The 24945-nt window shown below is 41.6% G+C and overlaps 1 protein-coding gene across 1 annotated transcript; it reads left to right on the top strand.

Moving 5' to 3' along the window:
- The first annotated feature begins 8840 nt into the window (after window positions 1-8840).
- Window positions 8841-20821, top strand: LOC116423070 (zinc finger protein 501-like). The gene is made up of 4 exons (XM_031964139.1): window positions 8841-9540; window positions 14224-14350; window positions 16046-16138; window positions 18690-20821. Exons 1-4 carry the CDS (start codon window positions 9508-9510, stop codon window positions 19775-19777), a joined length of 1341 nt encoding a protein of 446 aa, XP_031819999.1. The 5' UTR covers window positions 8841-9507; the 3' UTR covers window positions 19778-20821.
- The last annotated feature ends 4124 nt before the right edge of the window (window positions 20822-24945 follow it).

The raw sequence follows: 24945 nt of genomic DNA, 5'->3' as shown, positions 1-24945 counted from the left end.
TTCCCTAAAGAGAACTAAATTACAGGGTTCTCTTCATCCTCATCCTGTCCTTCTTCCTCAGGCCCATAACTTCCATTATCAGAGATGATTTGATCTCCCAGCTTGAGCAAGGGGAAGTCCCATGGATCCTGGAGCAGGAAAACCCAAGAACCTCCTGTGTAGGTGAGTGAGGTGAGAGCAGGTGCAAGAGCATTGATTGTTATCACAGGAGATCAGAGTGGAAGGAGCTGGGCACAGGAAGGCTGGACTTGTAATTCTTTTTAGAGACTTTTTAGCAACGAAATTGGGCAAGTCCCTGACCCACTGTGCTTCTGTTTCCCCATCTAGGAAATGCGAAGGGCTGGAGTATATGGCCTTTCAGTTCTCTTACAGATTCTATAAAGAAGGGTTGTTTGATGCTTAAAAGCATGGACTTTTGCAGAAAGTATCTAAAGAGGGCTGTCCAATATGAGTTCTTTCCTAAACTTTAGTCCACAAGAATTTATTAAGCACCTACTATGGGGTATACCCTGTGCTAAACATCAAGAATATAAAGAGATTCAAGGAATATATCATACCAGAAATCCAGAGCAGGAGACACTCCAGAAGTCCTTGTGGTCTTCAATAACTGGTCTGGTCAGATCCCATTCAAGTGAGAATGAAAAAAAGTTACCTGCTTATAGGTGATAAAATGAAAGAAAAAGACTGAAAGTATAACTCGAGCAAGAACCCATAGTTGACCACTGGGAGAGAGACTAGATTCCATGGACTGAATAGGAACTGGGACTCTGCCTTGACCCCAGGACTCATTAAGTTAATGAACATTCATTCAATGCCTATATGTTCACAATCTAGTATGAAAATAGGAAAGTGGTTTGAGAAGAATCAACAAATCATGAGCCTTGGTCTTAGTTGATCCAAGCAAAAAAAGGGTGTTTTGGAATGGAGATACATTCAATTCAACAAGGGCATAAGTAATACAAGTATAGAAAAAAAATGGCAATTCAAGAAGAGGAGCAGTTTGAGGAGGAAATAGTCAAAATAATAATAGGAATAAAAATAGTAGTTCTGTTGCTCATGACCCAGTCCCCAGGTCAGATCTCCCAGTGGAGAGGAGAGATAAAGATTATGATAGAACAAGGGGCCCTACCTGTACAAGAACCAGACTAGGAGGACAATGACTATCCCTTTTCCTACATCACAACATTTTGGAAGCACCTCAAGCTTACAGGCCCATATACCTAGCATGTCAAAAAAGCAAAATATAAAAATCAGGAACTCAGATCAGGTATTCCCTGCCACCCCCAACTCCACTTACAATGGCTAGGAGAGTCCGATTCTAACATGAAGTACAAAGTCAAAAGTAGGATGGAAAAATGAGAAAACAACAGCAAAGAACCTGACCACATAGGGCCATTTTGATGATAAGAAATTTATGCTATGAAGACTCAAGCACAAAAGATGACAATGACTTGAAGACATCTATAAGCAAAGCCTTAAAGGGGAAAGGGCTACAAATCCAGAATACCTCAAGGAACTAAATAGATTTTTTTAAGTGTACAATTTTAAAAATTGAAATAAGTATTAAAGGAAAATTTGAGGAAAGAAATAAAGTCAATGGAAGAAACTGATATTAAAAAAAAATAGCAGTTTAGCAAGAGCCAAAAAATACTGAAAAATATCCCTAAAACATTATAATTGGCCAAATGGTAAAAGATGTATCTAGGTGGATATAGTGTATAGAGTACCAGCCCTGAAGTCAGGCAGACTGGAGTTCAAATCTGGTCTCAGTCACTTAATACGTCCTAGCTGTTTGACACTGGGTAAGTCACTTAACCCTAAATGCCTTAGTTAAAAAAAAAAAAATGTTTAAAAAATTCACTGAAGAGAGTAAATCCTTCAAATCCTTTCAAAATTGAGATTTGTGAAGTTGAACTTAATGACTCTTTGAGACATCCATAAACAATAAAAGAAATTTAAATAACTTTTTAAAGAGAGCAATAAAATATGAACTATATTCTAGGACAAAAAACAGCCCATAGAATTGATGACTTAGTGGGAAAGTAACATTTCAAAGAATTTATGGTCACCACCTGAAAGAAATTTCAAAATGAAAACTTCCAGGAATATCACAGGCAATATTCAGAACCCTTAGGTCAAAGAGGAAGTATTATAAGTACTAAGAAAGAAAGAAATCAAATATAAACTTATAATCAGGATGATGTAAGATTTAACAGCCACTACTATTTCAGTTTGTGGGATGGAATATGATATTTAAGAAGGCAACAGAAGTAGGATTCAATCCAAAAATAAGTTCCTCAACAAATTCAGTGTAATCCTTCAAGTTAAAAAAAATTTATATTTTATGAAATAGAGGATTTTTACACCTTCTTGAAGAGACTAGAACTGAATAGGAAATTTGAGGTTTAAAAACTATGTAAAAGAAGTATAAAAAATATGAGTGAGAAATCATAAGGGACTTGAAAAAGTCAAACTGTTGGAATTCCTATATGGGAAAATGGATAATCCCTATATAATCCCCATATCCCCTAAGATATTTATAATCATTAGAGTGGTGAGAATGAGTCTAGTTAGAGATTATGGGTATTGGGATGATTCCCCAAAGAATGAAAGGATGAGAAAGATGAATACACTGGGAGGAGGGGGAAGAGAGCTGAGTTAGAGGGAGAATTATCTCATATAAAAGAGGTGTGCAAAAAAGAGTTTTTATAATAGGGGAAATGAAATGGTTAAAACAGGGAGCACAAACACACATATGTATATATACATCTACATATGTTCATATATACACACATGCATAGTATAAATAGCTATACACATATATGCATATAGGTATGTATCTCTCTGTGTGTCTATGTATCTGTATGTCTGTGTACACACACAGTTGACTATAGAAATTCATATTACTTAACAGAGAAGTAAGAAAGAAAAGGACCAAGAGAAAGGGTGAGGTAAGAGAGAGTTTAGATTCGGAGAGATTAGCAAAGCAGACTTTTGAAGGGGGAATAAGGTAAAAAAGAGAAATATAAATAGAAGAGAATAAGATAGAGGTAAATACACAGTTAACAGTTATAATTGTGAATGTAAATGGGATGAACTCACCCACAAAATAGATGAGGATAACAGCTTTGATTAAAAACTAGAATCTAACAATAAGTTTTTTATGAGACATTTCCAAAAAAAAAAGTTAAAATAGGAGACTAGAATAAAATTTATTATGCGTCAGCTGAAATAAAAAAGGCAGAGTTATACATCATGATCTCAGACAAGGCAAGGGCAAAAAGAGCCCCACTTTAAAGAGAAGACTTCAGGGGAAACCATTTTTTGCTAAAATGTATCACAGACAATGAATTGATATTTAAACATAGATGCATCATATAACAAGCCATCCAAAATCATGAGACAAATAAGTGAGTTACATACTAGTTTACACACACACACACACACACAGAGGGAGAGAGAGAGAGAGAGAGAGAGAGAGAGAGAGGAGAGGAGACTTCGATTCACACCTTCAGGCTTACATAAACCTAATAATAAAGTAAAGAATTAAGAGAAAGAATAAATTTTAGAAAAGTGAGATATGATAGACTCCTGAAAAAATATGAATAAGATTATGATGGAGTATTTTCAGCTGTTTTTCAGCTGTGCATGACACCTTCACAAAAATTAATCTCACAAGAAATGAAGAAAAACAAAGCTACAAAATGTACCCTTTCCAGTCCATAATGTGGTCAGTGCTGCAGAAAACATCCCCTAGTGTGCTGCTTTGGGGCTACCTGCTATTTATCACACTGCAAAGGTTGAGAAATGTTAGGGGCTCCCTTAAACTGTCTGAATTGCCAAATCACATCATCCTCTACCTGTTTGTTAGCCCTCATGTACTTGTATTTGGGGAGGTGCTGACATGGTCCCTCTTACTGTCATGGGCCTATCCAAATTATCTTTTATCTCATTACAAAAATTATCAATAAAAGCTGGTTCCATCTTGAATCCCTTGCTGATCTGTAGTGATAAGCCCTTCAATGAATTGCAGGCTTGTCATATTATAATAAATTTCTTTCAATTCCCTTAATCCAGAGTTTTGAAGGTTATTTAAAGATTATTTGTTAGATATTCACCTAGTTATTCAAGGTAAAAGCCCGAACAAAGAATTGTCCTTTTAACAATAAGGAAAATTTAAAAACTTTTTTTGTATTTTCCTCAAAGAGTAAGTTCACCTATCTATGAGTCTGATTAGTTATAAGCTCCATGTTCTAATTTTCTTGTAGAATCTCACTGTAGGTCAAGGACCCATTTTGACCTTGTCTTGATAAATGGTGTGAGATATCACGTAATAACCTTGTATTTGATTAGTGTAAAGACTTACGATTTGGGGATACAAATTCATTTTTTGGTAAGAATTATTCATTTTATGATCAACAGGATGATTTCAGAAAGGCCTTGAGAGACTTACACGAACTGATGCTGAGTAAAACAAGCAGGGCCAGGAGATCATTATATACTTCAACAACAATACTATATGATGACCAGTTCTGATGGAACATCTTCAGCAATGAGATGAACCAAATCAGTTCCAATGGAGTAGTAATGAACTGAACCAGCTACACCCAGCGAAAGAACTCTGGGAGATGACTAAGAACCATTACATTGAATTCCCAATCCCTATATTTATGCCCACCTGCATTTTTTATTTCCTTCACAGGCTAATTGTACAATATTTCAGAGTCTGATGCTTTTTGTACAACAAAATAACGTTTGGTCATGTATACTTATTGTGTATCTAATTTATACTTTAATATATTTAACATCTACTGGTCATCCTGCCATCTAGGGGAGGGGGTGGGGAGAAGGAGGGGAAAATTGGAACAAAAGGTTTGGTAATTGGCAGTGCTGTAAAATCACCCATGCATATAACTTGTAAATAAAAAGCTATTATATATTTTTAAAAGTTTATTGCCTTGCATTTATCAAGTCCTTAATAAGTCAAATAAAAAAAAGAATTATTCATTTTAAACAAAATATACCCAATTAAATAGATGAGAGGTTTTTTTTAACATTGTAACTACATTTTCTATGATTTAATTCATAATTTTAAAGTATCCAGATCAAAAGGACAGTTCATTTTCTAAAGGAACAATTACATATTCCTCTAGAAATCTTTTTTTTCAGTATTAACGACATTTCTTACAAAATGGTTTACCCATATCCCCAAAAGAGAATAATTACAAGCATAATAATAGTATCTACAATGGTACAAATTAAAATATGAAACAAAATTGATGGTCAAATAACATTGTCTATTGATTACCTTATAATTATATTGGATATATATATATATATATATATATATATATATATATTTTTTTTTTTAAACGCGTTATTCTTTCTTTCCACCTGCTCCTCTGGATTGATTCCATTCAGAGAGTACAACAGAATAATTCTGATGCGGCCACATTCAATTTTCATTCTTAGCTCCTAACCCTAACCCTTAATGTCAAATGTTAGGTGTATTTGCATTAAGTGCTTATGGACCCTAAGTGGGTGCAGCATCCCGAGGATCCAGATGAACACATGGGACTTTAAATGAGCCCATTCTAATTTAGATTGGGAGAAATGTGCTGCTAACCAAACCGTCTGGATCTGGGGAACAAACTCTTTGGAAACTAAACTCCTTTTTGCTGTAAATCACTTGTTTCCTGGACATCTCGAGATTGCCTCCTTCTGGCTGGACTCGGCTCCGCTAGGAGAACCCCCAAAGTTTCGGGGAGCGCTCAGCCGGTGGGTGTGCCCAGGTGGAAGCGGAGCCTTGGGGCGGAGTCGGGAGGCCTGGGTCGGGGAGGAGGAGAAGGAACCATTTCAGTGGCCGAGGCGTCCAACGTAATGGAGGCAGGGCTTGGGGAGAAGTGGGCGAGGCCTGAGGTCCTGGTCCTGGGTGTGATTGGAGGAAAGGAGCCGTGCTGGGGGCCTCCGGGGCCGGGCCCCGAGTTTCGGGGACTAGGAGGCCCCTCACGGACCGAGATGACTGAAAACAGGAACTCAGCGCTGAGATCCTCTCTCTTCCTCCTTACGGGTGAACAGTCTCTTCCCTAAAGCCGAGATCAGAGTTCCTTCTTCCCTCTGAGCTGCAATCTCCGCCTCCCCTGGACCCGCGATCTCCGCCTTCCCTGGACTGAGATCTCTGTCTCCTTCCCGGGACCCGCGATCTCTGTCTCCTTCCAGGACCCGTGATCTCTTCTCCTTCCCGGGACCCACGATCTCTATCTCCTTCCCGGGACCCGCGATCTCTGTCTCCTTCCCGGGACCCGCGATCTCCGCCTTCCCTGGACTGAGATCTCTGTCTCCTTCCCGGGACCCGCGATCTCTGTCTCCTTCCCTGGACCCGCGATCTCTCCGCCTTCCCTGGGACCCGCGATCTCTGTCTCCTTCCCGGGACCCGCGATCTCTGTCTCCTTCCCGGGACCCGTGATCTCTGTCTCCTTCCCTGGACCCGCGATCTCCGCCTTCCCGGGACCCGCGATCTCTGTCTCCTTCCCGGGACCCGCGATCTCTGTCTCCTTCCCGGGACCCGTGATCTCTGTCTCCTTCCCGGGACCCGCGATCTCTGTCTCCTTCCCGGGACCCGCGATCTCTGTGTCCTTCCCGGGACCCGCGATCTCCGCCTTCCCTGGACTGAGATCTCTGTCTCCTTCCCGGGACCCGCGATCTCCGCCTTCCCGGGACCCGCGATCTCTGTCTCCTTCGGGACCCGCGATCTCTGTCTCCTTCCGGGACCCGTGATCTCTGTCTCCTTCCGGGACCCGCGATCTCTGTCTCCTTCCGGGACCCGCGATCTCTGTGTCCTTCCAGGGACCCGCGATCTCCGCCTTCCCTGGACTGAGGATCTCTGTCTCCTTCGGGACCCGCGATCTCTGTCTCCTTCCGGGACCCACGTCTCTGTCTCCTTCCGGGACCCGTGATCTCTGTCTCCTTCGGGACCCGCGATCTCTGTGTCCTTCCGGGACCGCGGATCCACTCCCTGGACTGGATCTGTCTCCTTCCGGACCCGGATCTCTTCCCCCGGGACCCGCGATCTCTGTCTCCTCCGGGACCCGTGATCTCTGTCCTTCCGGGACCCGGATCTCTGTGTCCTTCCGGGACCCGCGATCTCCGCCTTCCTGGACCAGATCTTGTCTCCTTCCCGGGACCCGCGATCTCTGTCTCCTTCCCTGGACCCCGATCTCTGTCTCCTTCCGGGACCCTGATCTCTGTCTCCTTCCGGGTACGGATCTCTGTCTCCTTCCGGGACCCCATTCTGTGTCCTTCCGGGACCCCGATCTCCCCTTCCCTGGACTGGATCTCTGCTCCTTCCCTGGACCCGCGTCTCCGCCCTTCCGGACCCGCGATCTCTGTCTCCTTCGGGACCCGTCTCTGTCTCCTTCCGGGACCCGGATCTCTGTCTCCTTCCCGGGACCCGCGATCTCTGTCTCCTTCCCGGGACCCGCGATCTCTGTGTCCTTCCCGGGACCCGCGATCTCCGCCTTCCCTGGACTGAGATCTCTGTCTCCTTCCCGGGACCCGCGAGCTCTGTCTCCTTCCCGGGACCCGCATCTCTGTCTCCTTCCCGGGACCGTGATCTCTGTCTCTTCCGGGACCCGCATTCTGTGTCCTTCCGGGACCCGCGATCTCCGCCTTCCCTGGACTGAGATCTCTGTCTCCTTCCCGGGACCCGCGATCTCTGTCTCCTTCCCTGGACCCGCGATCTCCTTCCCGGGACCTGCCTTCTGAAAGCCAGCGCTGCGCTGTGGGTTGCGGGTCCAGGTGGTCCTGGCCAGCCCCCCCGCGCCTCCTTCGGACTTGTGGGCGCTGCTTTGGCCAAGGGTCTCATCTTCCTCGTCTGACCTCATGGGGAGGGTCCTCCACTTCCACCCCGAAGGTGCCTCCCTCCCAGGCCTGGCTACTGGGCAAGCTCCCTGCCCTAACTGCAGTCCCTTCCCAAATGTCTGGTAACCCTGCCCCCTCAGCACTGCGTCACCTTTCCCCCAAATTCAGACTTTCCCAGGGACCCGGTGTTCTGTCTCCCTGTCCCCAGCTTTTCGTTAGAGATTCAGCTGTTCTGCCTCCAGATCCAGCCCCTCATAGGATCCTCGGTCCTGCCTGCCCTGAGGCCCCGCTTTGGGTGCAGGCACCAGAGCTCCCTGCCTGGCCCCTTGTCTGACCCCTCAGTTCTTGGGCTGCTGCCCTGCCAGCTCCCAGTCCTGGCTCCCTCTACCCAGGCTCCCCTTAGGGACTCCGATCGTAAGTTCTGTCAGAGGGTCCCAGACGTCCTCCCTAGCTCCTAGCTAGACCTCGAAATACGATCATGCTGCTTCCCCAGGCTCAGTATCCACCGGGAGCCCCTCTGTCCCTCCAGTGTCCCCGAGTTCCCTGCCATGAGCTGTTAGACTGTCTTCCTCCCAGACCCTCCCTGGGCTCCCCTATCCTAGGTCTCCTGCTTCCCTGCTCCTGCCCCCTGTCCTCTCCCCCTCTCTAGAAAATCCCAGACTGGGCTGGGGCTCCCAAACTCAGGCTTCCCCTGGTCAATTCTGGCAGCCTTATCTTGGAGCCCTTCCCCTCCCCAATTTTGTCTCGCACCTGCAAGCAGTCTGTTGGCTAGAGTGTGTGTGTGTGTGTGTGTGTGTGTGTGTGTTAGTTGGGATGAGGGGATGCAGGGAGGACAGAGGACCAGGTGGGGGGAGATCTTTGACCCAGGGTTCTTTGAGGATATAACTGGTCTCATCTCTTCTGGAGCCCGGCCTTCTGCCCCTGGTCTCTGAAGGAGGAATGAGGGAAGCAAGTGGGGAGGAACAGAAAGATGTAGAGGAACTCCTATTTAGAACATCTTCATTTGCAAGACTGTCCCTCCCTGCTGCCTCCCTCCCTCTGCAGACTGGGGTCTCTACCCGAGGGCAGGGCCAGGGGCTTTATAACTGTGAGAATTGGGGTTTTCTAATCTTAGCTGTTGTTATTCCACCCCATCCCAGGAAATGGATTGTGGTTGCCATTAAGGAGAAGGTGGGAGAGCTTGCCTCGTGGACCTGGAAAAACTGGGAAAGTGACTTTTACCTCGAGCTCTAAGGACTAAGGAAAGAGCTGCTCTGAATTTTTGCTTAGAATTGGGTGTATTATTACTTTTTTAAGGAAGAATTATAACCTGGAAGGATCTTAACCAATCAGGATACTGACAGGAGGAGTGGGACTGACTAATATAAAAAGGCTTGATCTGGCCTCTGTAAAGTGTGTTCCTATTCTAAGAATTAGGGTACACCCATTTTTGCAAGAATGTCAAAATCTTTCAGTATTTATCAGTTGGGCAGCAGAGTTCTCAGTAAGATACCTTTGTTTCTTACATAACTTTTAGGGGGTCTCACCCTCTCTTAAATCCCCACAGATCAGCTTCTTGCCCAGGAAAAGAAGAGAAAGAAGGGTCTCCCTCTGGAGTCCTGCTCCCAGCTTAAGCCTGCAAAGGTCCAAGGCCTCTCCCAGTCAACAATGGCCCCTGGGAGGCACAGACGCCCACCCCAGGTGAGTGTGCTCTGCCCACTGACGGGGCCAGCGTCCCTGGACAGGGAAGGATTGTCTGAGGCTGGTCTAGGGTGTTTATAAAAATAGGGATGAAATTGAAAACGTAGTGACCCCCTTACCCTGCTCTGGCCTGACTTGGGAATTGTTTGGAAGTTGGCTTCTGAAGCACTAACTCCACCCCCAAATTGCTGTCCTCTGGGGGTTATTTTCCCAAAGTTTTCCCTCCTGATCACTGAGGCACAAGGATACTACTCATCCCTCTATGTTCTGGAGACCTCATGTTCCTGCCCTATTTATGCCCACCCAGCACGCACACAACTCCCCCCTGCCCCTTATTTCTTGTGGCCAAGCTCTCCCTTGTAGAGGAAGGAAGGGCTCACCAATTCTTGTTGGGAGCAGAGCCCTGGAGGCTTTCCCAGCTCTCATTGTTCACAGAGTTGTCACCCGAGAGAAATGTTCCTCCTGGTTCTGGACATTTCCTTCTGCAGCAGGTCACAACTCTTCCCTGGTGTCTCTGCATCCCTCCCAGTTCAGTCAAGTCCACAACATTTAGAAATGTTGTGCCAGGCCCTGTTGAAACCTTCCCCAGGGACAAAGACATATTGAGCAGAGGGCTTGGCCCACTGTAGGTGCTCAACAGATACATGTGTAATTGAAAGGGAAATTACTAGTCTTGATGAGACGTTGGTATATTGCTCTTGTCTCTCTACTCCCTCTTTTCCAGTCCCCTTTCAGGGTCTTCCCAAAGAGGCATTCTCCTACAGTTAGGGTCCTCTTGTCTGTTACTTTCCCCGGATTTCTTCATTCATCCCTATTCCCTCATCTAATTTTAGAAAAATGTTGCTTACTGATCTTTCCATTGTCACTCGGTGTTTGTTTGGATTCTTGATTCCTCCTGCATTTGTGATCTTCAAGTAGCAAATAATATCTTCAGTTCTGTTTTCTTTTTTTCAGAGGCAATGAGTGCTAAATGACTTGCATAGTGTAAGGCAGGATTTGATTTCAGGTTCTCGACTTCAGGGTCAGCAAATTCCCATCCTGGGAATCAGACCTAGTAGTAGTATTGTTGGGTTACAAGGCATAGACAGCTTAATAACACTTTGGACATAACTCCAGATTGCTCTCCAAAATGATTGGAGCCATTCACAATTCCCCATGCCCTCTCACATTTGTCACTTTCCTCTTCCATCACTTAGCACGTGACAGGTGTAAAATGATATCTCAAGATTTTTTACACTTGCATTTCTCTAATCAAAAATGACTTAGAACTGGCATATTCATATCCTTTGACTATTTGTCATTGGGCAAATGACTTGTATTCTTATAGATTTGACAAAGTTCTTTAAATATTTGAGATATGAGCCATTTATATGAGAATGTCTCCCTTAAGAAATTTCCTCCACTCACACTTTTCTGCTTTTCTTCTGATCTTGTCTATATTTTTAAATTTAAAGTGATCAAAATTATCCATTTTATACCTCATACAGCCTTCTATCTCTTATTTTTTTTCATAATTGTTTATCCATAAATCTGATAGGTAAGATATTTTATGTTCTTCACATTTTCTTTTACTCTCTCTTTTTTTATATTTAGGTTATGTCTGCATTTTGACATTATCTTTGTAAAAGATATAAGATATTGGCCTATGTTCAATTTTGGTTAGACACATTTCCAGTTTTCCCAACAATTTTTACCATATGATGAATTCCTTTTCCCCAAATTTCAGTATTTACACTTGTCAAATATAAGATTTATATATTTCTTTGCTGCTGTAAAATTTATGTCTACTCTCTTCCACTGATCTACCTTCCCATTGCTTAATACCAGATAGTTTTGATGATTACAACCTGATAATATAGTTTATGATCTGGTATAGTTAAATCTTCCATTACATTTTTCCCCATTAGTTCTTTTGACAGGCTTGATTTTTTTTGTTCTTCCAAATTTTGTAACTTTTTTTCCTAATTTTTTGTTCATTTAATTGGGCTGACATTGTATACATATAAATTAGTTTAGGTAAATTTGTCATTTTTATTACTGGTGCTGCCTACCTATGAATATTTAATATTTCTCCAATATTTAAATTTGTTTTTATTTGTAAAAAAAAGAAAGAAAGAAAGAAGAAACGACGTTTTTTTTTTTTTTTTTTATAATTCCTGAGTTTGTTTTGGCAAGGGTACTTCCACATACTTTATATTGTCTAGAATTATTTTAAATGGAGTATCACCTGGTTTTCTTTCAAAAAAATATTTCAGACTCTTAATTATTAAACATCCACTTTTTGTCCCATATGGCAAAGTTCACATTGCAGGATAGATCATCCTGGGCTTTGCCCTTACACACACACAATTCTCCTCATTCATAGAGGTTTTGGAATAGTCTTGCATATTCCAGTGGCCTTTCCATTGTATGTGAAAATCTTTTTCTTGGTGGCTTATAGAATTCATTTAGCCTCCAAGGAACTGATAGTCTTAACAGAGGAACACACTACACAAAAGAAAGATGAAGAGGGGTCCAGAAGAGGAGACATTGATTCAGGGGCAGTGTGAAGAAGGCAGTCTGAAGGCAGTGGAGCCTTCAGGTGAGAAATGGGATACTTCAGATAAGCTTTTTTCCTCAATGGTACTTTGGAGTTCCCAAGTACAGCCCATTGTGATAAAGGAAGGATGTGGGAAACTTAGAAAAGGATAGAGTTTGGGTAGCTTCTGTTATGTTAGGCATTAGTGATCAAGCAATAAAAGGCCCTCCTTCCAATCCTGAGAGCCCACATGATGAATACTCTGCAATGAAGAAGAGTGATTCAGAAGACCCTAATGAAAAGGGAAAATGTATATAAATCCATGTGAATCTCAAAGAGTGTAAAAATACAATAGATTACTCAATTGTTCCAAACTGAAAAAAAAATTAGTGTAATGTTGTCTTTGGTTTGGTTTTCTTGGGTTCTCTAGAAGCAGCCTTCATTTCAGTTCAGTAATCATCACACGAGTAACCAGAGGGTTAAAGTCCAAATCCTTTATTGCCCCTTTCCAAGTCTTGTCTCCTTTCCTGGGGCCCAATTAGCTTTCTTAGAGGACTATCTCTCTCCTTGTTTCTGAGAACTTGAGCTCCCACCTGTCTTCTCTGCCCTCTGAATCTCCCTGACTTCCAAGGTTTGTGCTTCAGCTTTCAGCCACCACAAAGGTGGACGGTGGAATGAATCTGTCTCAGTCTCTGAGAGCTTCTGGTGCACTTGTCTTCTCTGGCCCTGATACCTTCCCCTCTGTGGCTCTCAGTCCCTGCTTATATGCCTCACACTGAGTATTCACCAATGATTATATCACTAGGAAACCATTATTTGTTGTAGGATTAAATCAATGCTAAACTAGATAACCATCGTCTCCTCAATTCCACCTAGTACCTTGTAAGCATTCTTTGTTTCAAGTTCAGAGTTCTGGCCCAAAATAGAACAAAGGTAATGAAAGGTAAATATATAAATTAAAAATAGACAAAGAATCAGATGTTTTAAAGAAGAAATTACAATAATAAAAAAGTAAAAAGACAATTTAATGCATAAAGTACATGTATTGTTCCCAAAGGTCAGAATCTCTGATAAAGCGAATCATGTCTTTCTGATGGAAATGGAAGACCCTCACATCCCAAGTATATTAGCCAAATACATATTGTGCCAGTAGCAGTCTGAGAATATAAATGATTGTTCCCAAATGTCAGGGTGGTTCCAGATCTGGCCTCTGACAGGCCTCTACTGTACATGTAGTCTAGCAGTACCCCTCTTAACTCAGGTTCTACATTTTCCTCCCAAGTTTCCAGAATTCTAGGAGTGTCTTCATTTGTCTTAGGGAACCTGAAATTGGCTTTTTCACGAATTACTTTAATCACAACTCACATTAGTTAATTATTGTTTTGATTTTCTCCAGTGAATTAAGGAACCCTCCTTTTCCCATTACAGTTACTTTTATGTCTGTGTAGATAAAAATTATAATTAAAGAATACATGCCATTGACAAATGAAAGCAACATAAACAGAGGCATTAGACGGTTTGGCCATGGCACTTCAAACCCAAAGTAGCCTAAAGGCCTCCATGGAACCACAGAGAACTCTCCTTCAGGTGGCCAGGAAATCTCATGGCACGCAGTTCAGTTTAGATGATAATTAATATCTCTTTGGAATTCTCTTGGTATTTTATCTAGATAAGACTTTATTTCACTTTCTAGAAATAAAATAGATCTTTTTTTTCTTTCCTCTATTTTCTGTGATCACATATAAATTCCCTCCCCACCCCAGAATCCACTGTACTTGTCAGCTTCTCATAAAATCTTCACAGGATTTTCTTTATAACATATTGCTAAGGAAGAACTTTCACATCATCTTTCCTTCTTTTCCACAGATCCACACACGTCACAGATAAAACACTCCTTTTCTCTCAGGTTCCATAGGGAGACATATTCCATAATCAGCCCTTTCTCTGCTTTCTTCCAAATGACCACAGCAAATGCTTTGCTCAATATTCCTTTGGGTTCTTAATGACTATGGTTTCAAGTCTGGACTGTGACCTTCATCAAGGGTATGACCTTTGGGTGAATTCCCTTTCTTTGCTTCAGTTTCCCCATACCAGTTGATTAAGATGGAACTCTTTAATTCTGAAGTTCTTTTCAGCTCTAAGCCCTCTGACTTTTGGTGCTGTAGGAGTTGGTGACATTCCAGGATGTGGCCGTAGACTTCACCCCAGAGGAGTGGGGACTCTTGGACCCTTCTCAGAAGGAACTGTACAAGGAGGTCATGCTGGAGAATACCCGGAACCTTCTCTTCTTGGGTAAGGGCACTTTTCTGCAATCAAAAGGAATATCTTTGTTCCCTGCTGTGCTGGGTTTGGAGCATTTCTCAATTACTAGAAAGGGAAAAGTGCTGGTCTCCTGTGTCCCAGAAACAGAATCCTCCTGCTGTCCAGTTTTCCTATAAAATGTCAGTACATTGTTGAAGAGAAACTGGAGGTCTCTCAGTTGCTCCTGAAGCCATCTCTCCCCAATTCTAGGCAGCTTGAAGTCAAAGATCAGATCAGTGTTGAAGCATCTCAGATATGGAACTAATATCACAGGTTATTTAGTGCAAGTGTAACTTCTCCCTGAATTTTGTCTGTAAACGTTCTGAAAATTGCTTAAGTAGTTTTTCCTTGTGACCCTTTTATCTTTGCAATGGGCCCAATATTGGGAATAAACTTCTTTTAAAGAAGTATCACAGCTCTTAAAGCCTAATATGGCACATTTGTCCCCAATCTTCCCCCAAACTCCAGCACAGATGGTGCAGAAGGAAGAATGAGAACAAGCATTGATTTTCACCTGCTGTTCCCCAGTAAGTGCTTTCTTCACCATATTAGGCCATTAAGTGATCCCATTGTCCCCATTTTACAGTTGAGAAAACTGAAACAGCAGTTTAAGTGACTTGGCCAGTGGCACACAGCCGGTGTCTGAGCCCAGATTGAAATCCTGGCATTGCTGACCCAGGCCTTGGCACTCCACTCCCAGATGTCTCTAATTCTGGGTAATGGAAACTACACCATGAGTCCCTCCTTCCATGAAGAAGGGGCACCAAGACTGAGTTTTCTGGTTCCAAACCAGCTCCCTGACCTTCCCCTGTAGAGGACTGGAACTCTGGAGAAGTCTACTTGAAACAAGGATACTTACAACAAGGTGTTAATTCAGTGGAATTGATGAGATGATGGTTCTCTAGTTTACAGGTACTTAGTACTTAATATGGTGATGTAATGGTTCTCCAATTCACACATACATAATGTGCTGTAATGATGTAATCACAGCAAGGTATTTAAGGGCTAAGAAGACTAGAAATGAGACACTCCATCTTTGACCATCCTCCTGGTGGCTCCCCTGTCTCCTGCACTCCTGCACTAAGATCAAGGCTGGGTCAGACTGTGAAGGAGACAATAAAGTCTTTAAACACTATTCCTCTCCATCCTCATGGTGACTATCCTGCTGAAACCAAGGCCCATCTGGAGGTCCTCCCCCCGGACATTACTTTCCCCAGTTCTCCCCAAAGCTCCCTAAAGTAAAAGGTATGGAGCCCTCCTTAGGAGATCTGGGAACCACACCCCTGCTCTTGCTTGCATGCTCCCGTCAATGGCAGGAACAACAGACTGGCCAGGAATCAGAATTGGGACGAACTAACTTCCTTGAGTTCAGCAGCAGGAGAATCTCCCCCCCTGTGGCAGAGAGCTCCTAAATGAACAAAACTAAGGTTTTTATAGATTTCAGTAAGGGGGGAGCTAAATAGGGGGCAGCTGAAGGGTGATTCAGCAAGGTCTCTTTTGCTGGGGCTCAAGGGTGATCTAACCTGTCTTATTTGGGTGATTGTATTACAAGTGCTGATGGGAGGAAACAGCCAGATGTGTGTGAACCCAATGGAGTGATTCTGAGAATGAGCAGCTTTGCATGCACACTCTTCCCTAAAAGAGGACTAAATTTGTGTCTCTGCATCCTCACCTTTCCTTCTCCAGGCTTGCCGGCTCCCAAAGAAGTGATCTCTCATCTTGAGCAAAGGAAAGCACGGGGGATGCTGGAGCAAGAAGTCCTGAGGAGCTGCTGCCCAGGTGAGAAGTGAAAATAGGTAGATGAGAGCTGTGATTACAAGAGGGTTCTAGGTGTTGTGGTGAAGCAAGAGCTAGAACTGGGGGCAGCAGGACCTCACTTGGAGTTCTTTTCAGATACTGTATAGAAATGGCATTGTGGATATGGAGCCTCAGTTTCCCCATCCATAAATTGGACTCCTTGGTCTTTCCCCTCCCTTCCTGAGATAAATCTATGATCCTACAAAAAGCCATCACTGAGAATTTTGGGGCCCATTTAGTGGAAGTCTCCTCAAAGTGCAAAGGGGGCTTAGGCTTTCCAAGCTGAGCTCCTTTTTAACTTTCTTCAAAGCAACAAACTTTTATTAAGCAGCTACTTTGTTCCAGATGCTCTGCTGAGCACCAGGGATCTAAAGAGATACAAGGAACCTCCCCTGCTCCCGGTAGCTCACAGACTTGTGGGACAAATACCTACAACTGTGTCAGGCAGGGAGGAGAGCTTGAGGCTTCATTTGTGAGCTTGCACTCCTGGGAGGAGGCCTTGGAGAGGCTTAGGAAAGAAGGAAAATGGAGGAGCTGGGGAAGGAGACTGAGTTTGGTTTTGTATACAGTACAATGAGACCCAGGAAAGAAAGTTCAAATCTGGCCTCAGACACTTAACACTGTGTAGCTATGTAACCCTGGGCATAGTCACTTAACCCCAATTGCCTCAGGAAAAAAAAAATTGTGATTTAAATTCAATCTTCTTTTTATTATGTGATATGAAAATGCTTGTTTTAATCCCTAAATTAAAAATAAAATAAGTTTAAAAGAATTAGGACACTTGAAAAGGGAAAATACTGAGGAAGAAGACAAGATTCTAAGGGATGATTCACACCTGGAATGGGGCTAGCTTTAGCCAAGAGCATCTTGCATTTAGCGAACATCATTTCATAGCAAGCAAAGTTCATTAGAGACTGATCTCAAAAGGGAAAAGAATGCATGTGGTTTAGGGGAGATGAGAAGAATCAAATTGCTCTTGATAAAAGATCTAGATTTTTCAGAGAAATGTGAGGCAAGTTCTCTGCTGAGAAGGCAAGTAGGGAGTGGAGGATAAATGGAAAGATTTGGAAAACCTGTTTTGGTGAATGGGATGGGGAGTCAGTTTGGTTGTTGCTCAGTCACTTCAATTCGGCACAACTGTTCATGACCCCATTTGGGATTGTCTTAACAAAGATATGAGTGGTTTTCAATTTCCTTTTCCAGCTAATTTTATAGATGAGGAACTGTGACCAACCAGCCTAACTGCCTTGCTCAGGGTCACATAGCCAAGTGAGGTTGGAATTTTAATCTTCCTGACCCAATATGCTATGTACTGCAGTATCAGTTAGGGAGATGTCCCAGCAAAGCTTTGCCACAGTGAAGGCCACACTGAGATTATGTAGCCTACATTTAAAGTGGGTCAGGTGTGCTGGTTTCATGATTTTTCTGTCTCCATTCTGCAGCATATGAGTAGTAGCAAAACCTGCTGCCCTACTTGGACTTAAAGGCTACACTGATGAATCCTCAACCTGTGTCCCTCCCCTGATCTCTGAGTCTCCATCTTTGGCCCATTCTTGGAGAATCATAGGCCAGATTCAGGGAAATGACAGCCACTCTCTGTTGGAGGGAAAGGGAGGTAGAGATTCCCAGGTATCCCATAGTACCAGTTGTTTCAGGAGCTTAAAAAGAGGCCTCTGTGGTCTTCACCATGGGTCATATCAGGTTTAGAGACAGAGGCCATCTACTATAGGGAATAAAAGGCAGAAACTCAGCTGAGATCAAAACCTGTATTTGCTGGGACCAGAATACAGGGACTGAGGAAGAGGCTGGGACCTGGTGTCAGCTCTGGGGCCAATCAGTAAGCATGGATTAAGCACCTCCAGTTTTCTAGGCATTGGGCTTAGACCTAGAATTGAATACAAAGGAAAGGAGCTCCCAATCTGGTCCACAAACATAGGGGTGGTGTGAGAAGTGGCAAATCAGGAACCTCACTCTTAAATGATCCAGGAAAAAGAAAGTCTTTGGAAACAGAAATGCATTTAGTTCAATGGGATTTAAAGGAATACAAAGTGTGAGGCTAATGATGGTTATAGAAGAGCAGAATTAAAGAGGAAAGAGTCAAAATCAAAATAATGATAAAGATATGATAAAAATGGAGGTACAGCTCAGAGATGTTTCAAGTTGTTTCCAGAGCACCACAGTAAAGTGAATATCCCAATAAAGTAAGTCACAAGTAATTATTGGTTTCCCATTGCATATGAGACTTATGTTTACAGAACAGTATAATCTATTACATGTATAATGCTGTCCTATCTGAAAAATCCATTTATATAGCTTAATTAATAAATTCATTAGGGCTACAAAAGTCTGGCTGTCATCCGAGCCTTCATGATCTTGTTGCCCAGCTCACGGTGAAGTTCGCCACAAGGATTGATTCATCCTTTCACTTGAATACTTACAGCCCATTATGGAGGGCTCTGTGGAGGGAAGGGTATAAAATTATAAATGTGTGTACGTGTCTGTGTCTGTATGTTTTATTGTTTGTTTCTTGCAGGAGAGATTACACTTGCCATGAAAGAGCCTACTGCAAAGCTACGCATTGCTCTGGAAGGAACTCCCAAGCCAAGCTTCATGAGTGCTAGGCCCCAATACATCACTAGGAGACAGACTCGTGTTGTACTTCCCAGAAACCACACAGGAGAGAAAACTTATGATTATCACCATGGGAAAGACTTAAGTCAACAGTCATCCTTTATTAAGCATCAAAAGCTTCACACTGAAAAGAAACCACCTGAGTGTCATGAATGTGGTAAAGCTTTCAGCGAACACTCATCCTTCCTGTTACATCAGAGAATTCACACTGAGGAGAAACCTTATGAATGTAGTCATTGTAAAAAGTCTTTTGGACAGGAATGCCGTCTTGCTGTACATCAGAGAATCCACACTGGAGAGAAGCCTTATGAATGTCATCAATGTGGAAAGGCTTTCAGATGCAACTCCAAACTTTCCCTACATCAGAAAGTCCACACTGGAGAGAAACATAACGAATGTAGTCAATGTGGAAAGGGTTTCAGAAGCAGCTACACTCTTTCTGTACATCAGAGAATCCACACTGGAGAGAAGCCTTATGAATGTGATCAATGCGGAAAGACTTTTAGATGTAACTCCAGTCTTCTTGTACATCAGAGAAGTCACACCGGAGAAAAACCATATGAATGTATTCAATGTGGAAAGAAGTTTCGACAGTACAACAGATTCGCTGACCATCAGAGAATCCATACTGGAGAGAAACCATATAAATGCCATCAGTGTGCAAAAACTTTTAGAAGAAGTTGTGGTCTAGCTAAACATCAGAGAAGCCACACTGGAGAGAAACCTTATGAATGTCATCAGTGTGGAAAGGCCTTTTCACAGAGATCCAATCTTGCTTTACATCAAAGAATCCATACTGGAGAGAAGCCTTATGAATGTGTTCAGTGTGGAAAGAATTTCCGACAGTATAACAAATTGGCTGAACATCAGAGAATCCACATTAGAGAGAACCTTATGAATGTAATCAATGTGGAAAGACTTTTCCAGAGGACCAGTCTTGCTGTACACCAGAAAACCCACACTGGAGAGAAACCTTATGAATGTATTTGATGTGGAAAGGGGCTCATATGGCACTCCATCTTACTCATCACCAGAGAATCCACACTTGTGAAAAACTTTAGGAATGTGTTCAGTGCAGAAAGAATTTCCAACACTACAATCAATTTACTGAACATCAGAAAATCCATACTGGGGAGAAACCTTATGAACATAATCACTGTAGAAAGGCTTTTCCACAGAAGACCAGTCTTAGTGTACATCAGAGAACCCCACTGGAGAGAAACCTTATTAATCTATGTGGAAAGAGTTTCATATGGTGCTCCCATCTTACTCTTCATCAGAGAAGTCACACTGGAGAGAAAATTTATAAGTGTCTAGAATGTGGTAAAGCTTTTAACGCATGCTCTTACAAGTAAATAAAAGAGAATAAATATTAGAAGACAAACCCCTTTAAAAGAATTAATATGGAAAATCATGTAAGCTTAATTCTCACCAGAAAATACATAGGAGGTAGAAATCACCTCCCTATAATGAACATAAAAGAGTATATAAAAGGAGTACAGAGCTTGTTAGATATCAGAAAATTCATCTTATATGAATTCAATGTAAAAAGATCTACATCTCTTCCTTTACATCAAGAATTCATACAAGAGGGAGGACTTCTGAATGTGTCCCATCAGGAACTATTTTTCCCTGGAAGATGGAAGTTATAAATGTGGCAAGGCCTTCACTTGAAGCTCGTGTGTGTGTGTGTGTGTGTGTGTGTGTGTGTGTGTGTGTGTGTATGTGTATATTGGAAAAAATCTGGTGAGACTTTGGATGTAATTATTGAGAGAAGGCCTCTTCCTACATTACATACTTCAGGAGACATCACCAATTCCATACTGTACACAGAACCTTAAAACTGGATTAACTAGTTCAATGAAATCCCAAGGATTCTTATTCTTTTATTCTAATCTGCCACGGCATTCCTATCTCAGCATTTTAGCCATTTCTCTCTTGATTGGCACTCACTGTGACTCATGACATTAGCTGGCAGAAAAAGACTTGAAAATAAATATTTTGGTATCTGTTGAATATTTAATTTGTAATGATTTTTTTTAATGTTGCTGGGTGACACAATGAAAAGAGAGCTGTTCCTGAGTCCACAAGACCCAAGTTCAAATTCAGTCTCTGATACTTACGATGTGACCCCAGATAAGTCTCCTATTCCTGCCAGTTTCCCCATCTGTAAAATGAGGGATGATAATAACAGCCCCTACCTCTGAAGACTAATATAAGGATCAAATGAAATAATATTTGTAAAGTATTTTGCAAGCATTAGATGCCAGCTATTATTATTTTTCTCTGGAATCATAAGACTCATAGCAATTAGGGAGCCTGAATAGCCTGAAAGATATGAATACTTTAGGCACTTTTTCTTGTAAATTCACATTGACATTCAGAAAAGTGTAGGTGAGAACAGGGGGAACATAATTATAATAGACAGGGGGAAGGGTTTAGACTTGGAAAAACTTGACATCAAATTCTCTGACTCAGATGCTCTCTACCTCTATAACTCTGGGTGAGGAACAACCTCTCTGTGCCTCAATTTGTTCATCTCTAAAATGGGGTGGTTTTTATGGTCCCTCCCAACTTTGAATCTATGTTCTAGAACATCAAGAGTATCATAGGTCTCTTTCCAAAGTCGCCTCTGGTATTTCAGAATGAAGGCATAGCAAGATTAACTCTCATAGCAGATTGTCAGTCACTGAAACTCTCTTGTCCTGTTTGAAAATAGTCTGTGAGTGTAATATACTAAAGAAAGTCACCATAGCAACTCAACAAAGTCACCAAGTGTGTCATCAAACAAGGGATAGAGCTGATCATACATAAGATCGACAAAATATAAAATGGTGGGTTTCTATCACACACACACACAAAAAAAAAAAAAAGTAAAAGGAAATTAGCTGGAGATGTGATTTATACTAAGTTTCTCTAATAAAGCTTTTATATCCAATGTATTTAAAAGATAGATAGAAATTTATAAATAATAGCCATTCCCCAATTTACCTGTGGCCAAAAGCTATAAGTTGTGAAGACTGAGTTAGCATCCTGGGTACCATAGAATTAGCCAGAATCAGGATAAGCAAAAGTCCTTCATCTTTATTCTTGGTCTTTAGGAGTAGAAGTGAATTGGATGGACACAGAATCTCCACAACCTCTCCTCTTCCTCTCCTGCCCAAAAAGTGACTCTGGCTAGTCTTACTCAACCCCCTAGTCCCTCCTACAGTTCTATGTATACACCAATTATCAAGCCAGCACAGAATAGTGGGAAGGGCCATTTTCCAAGCATATGCTTACAGAGTATTGTCCAAGTGGTAATTAGCCTTAGGTGCTCTATTGTCCGCCTCAGTGCATCAAGAGTTTCAGCCCTTTACATCTCCCACTTTCTTTTGTTTTAGAACACAGGTGGTCACACCATCTCTGACTTCTCAGGAAAGGAGGTGAAAACACTGAAAAGGAGGTGATCATGACCCCCCTGACTTCTCAGGGAGGTGAGAACCCCAAAAAGGAGGTGATCACTCCCTCCCTGACATCTCAGGAAGGGAAATGAAAAGCACCAAAGGGAAGTGGAGATTGCTAGAGGATTTCTGGGCTGAAGGGTCTTATTAGAAACAGGTATGCACAAACCCATCAGCATGGGAGGTATTACACAAGCACATAGCAATAACACAGAGGCTATTAGTGATGACTCTCCCCACAACCAGTGCAGGCTCAATGTGGTGTAACAAACATGAATTGTACATGCAAGTAGTGGTATAACAAACAATATAAATCAACATGGTATTGTAAAAGATTGCCAGAACTTCTAAAAGGAGGGTATGTAAACAAGAGTCACACATATGCCTTCTTGAGCAGCCAAGAGATAGTCCAAAACCACTCTACTGTCCATTGCTTCATGTGTCAGGGAATCCAATGATCCCCACAAGTTTTTGAAGTCCTGAAACAGTCTTTTCATGTCTCAAAGAATCCAATGATTCCTTAGGGTTTTGAAGGTCCTATAGTTCATTTCATTGTTGAAGAGAGCCACTTCCATCAAAATTGATTATCATATCATTGTTGCTGAAGTGTATAATGATCTCCTGGTTCTGCTCATTTCACAACAGCATCAGTTCGTGTCTCTCCAAGCCTTTCTGAAATCATCCTGCTGGTCATTTCTTACAGAACAATAATATTCCATAATATTCATATACCACAATTTATTCAGCCATTCTCCAATTGAGGAGGTCCCACTCAGTTTCCAGATTCTGGCCACTACAAAGAGGGCTGCCACAAACATTCTTGCACATACAGGTCCCTTTTCCCTCCTTTTAAATCTCTTTGGGATATAAGCCCAGTAGTAACACTGCTGGATCGAAGGGTATGCAGTTTGATAACTTGGTGAGCATAATTCCAGATTGCTCTCCAGAATGGCTGGATGCATTCACAATTCCACCAACAATGTATCAGTGTCCCAGTTTTCTCACATTCCCTCCAATATTTGTTACTATCTTTTCCCGTCATCTTAGCCAATCTGAGAGGTGTATAATGGTATCTCAGAGTTGTCTTAATTTGCATTTCTCTGATCATTAATGATTTGGAGCATCTTTAAATATGGCTAGAAACAGTTTCCATTTCTTCATTTGAAAATTGTTATGTTCATATCCTTTGACCATTTATCAATTGGAGAATGACTTGATTTCTTATAATCAATTCTTTATATATTTTAGAAATATGGCCTTTATTAGAACCTTTGACTGTGAAAATGTTTTCCCAGTTTTTTGCTTCCCTTCGAATCTTGTCTGCGTCAGTTTTGTTTATACAAAGACTTTTTAATTTGATATAATCAAAATTTTCTATTTTGTGATCAATAATAATCTCTAGTTTTTCTTTGGTCACAATTCCTTCCTCCTCCACAAGTGTGAGAGGTAAACTATCCTATGTTCTTTGATTTATAATCTCATTCTTTATGCCTAGATCATGAACCCATTTTGACCTTATCTTGGTGTACGGTGTTAAGTGTGAATCAATGCCCAATTTCTGCCATACTAATTTACAATTTTCTCAGCACTTTTTGTCAAACAGTGAATTCTTATCCCAAAATCTGGAGTCTTTGGGTTTGTCAAACACTAAATTGCTATAGTTATTGACTATTTTGTCCTGTGAACCTAACCTATTCCACTGATCAACGAGTCTCTTGCTTAGCCAATATCAAATGGTTTTGGTGACTGCTGCTTTATAATATAGTTTTAGATCTGATACAGCTAGACCACCTTCATTTGATTTTTTTTTCATTAGTTCCCTTGAAAATCTTGACCTTTTGTTATTCCAGATGAATTTTGTTATTTTTTCTAGGGCATTAACTAGTTTTTTGGGAGTCTGATATAGCACTAAATAAATAGATTCATTTAGGTAGTATTGTCTTCTTTATTATATTCACTCAACCTATCCAAGAGCACTTAATATTTTTCCAATTGGTTAGATCTGACTTTATTTTGTGGAAAGTGTTTTGTAGTTCTGCTCATATAGTTCCTGACTTTCCCTTGGGAGGTAGATTCCCAAATATTTTATACTATTCTCATATCATTTCTTTTTTTTTTTTTAATTTTTTAATTTTTTTTATTTAATAGCCTTTTATTTACAGGATATATACATGGGTAACTTTACAGCATTAACAATTGCCAAACCTCTTGTTCCAATTTTTCACCTCTTACCCCCCCACCCCCTCCCCTAAATGTCAGGATGACCAGTAGATGTTAAAATATATTAAAATATAACTTAGATACACAATAAGTATACAATATTTTATACTATTCTCATATCATTTCTAAAAACATTTTAAACTCTATTTATCTGGTCTGATTTTAATATTTTATTTTCCCAAAATTATAGCAAAAAAACACTTTTTACATTTATTTTCAAAGTATTGAGTTCCAAATTCTCCTCCTTCTCTCCTCCCCCTCTCCACTGAGAAGGCAAGCCATTTAATATTGGTTGTTGTCCTTCAATCTCAAAGAAAACTGAGTCAAATATTTAACATGTATAGGACTGCTTGCCATCTGGGGGAGAGGGTGGGGGGAGGAAGGCTAAAAGTCGGAACAAAAGTGAGTGCAAGGGATAATAATGTAAAAAATTACCCATGCATGGGTTCTGTCAATAAAAAGTTATAATTATTAAAAAAAAAAAAAAGAAAGAAA

The sequence above is a fragment of the Sarcophilus harrisii genome, chromosome 3, assembly GCF_902635505.1.
Source record: "Sarcophilus harrisii chromosome 3, mSarHar1.11, whole genome shotgun sequence".
Classification (NCBI taxonomy): domain Eukaryota; kingdom Metazoa; phylum Chordata; class Mammalia; order Dasyuromorphia; family Dasyuridae; genus Sarcophilus; species Sarcophilus harrisii.
The sequence above is the reverse complement of the archived record's forward strand: the minus strand, read 5'-3'. Positions and strand labels throughout refer to the sequence as shown.

What these genes read in the sequence shown, in the direction of transcription:
- LOC116423070 (XM_031964139.1), top strand. Translation starts at nt 9,508, where the DNA reads ATGGCCCCTGGGAGGCACAGACGCCCACCCCAG. An exon ending in GGCACAGACGCCCACCCCAG is followed by an intron (nt 9,541 to 14,223) that starts GTGAGTGTGCTC and finishes TTGGTGCTGTAG; the next exon opens with GAGTTGGTGACATTCCAGGA. An exon ending in CCTGAGGAGCTGCTGCCCAG is followed by an intron (nt 16,139 to 18,689) that starts GTGAGAAGTGAA and finishes TGTTTCTTGCAG; the next exon opens with GAGAGATTACACTTGCCATG.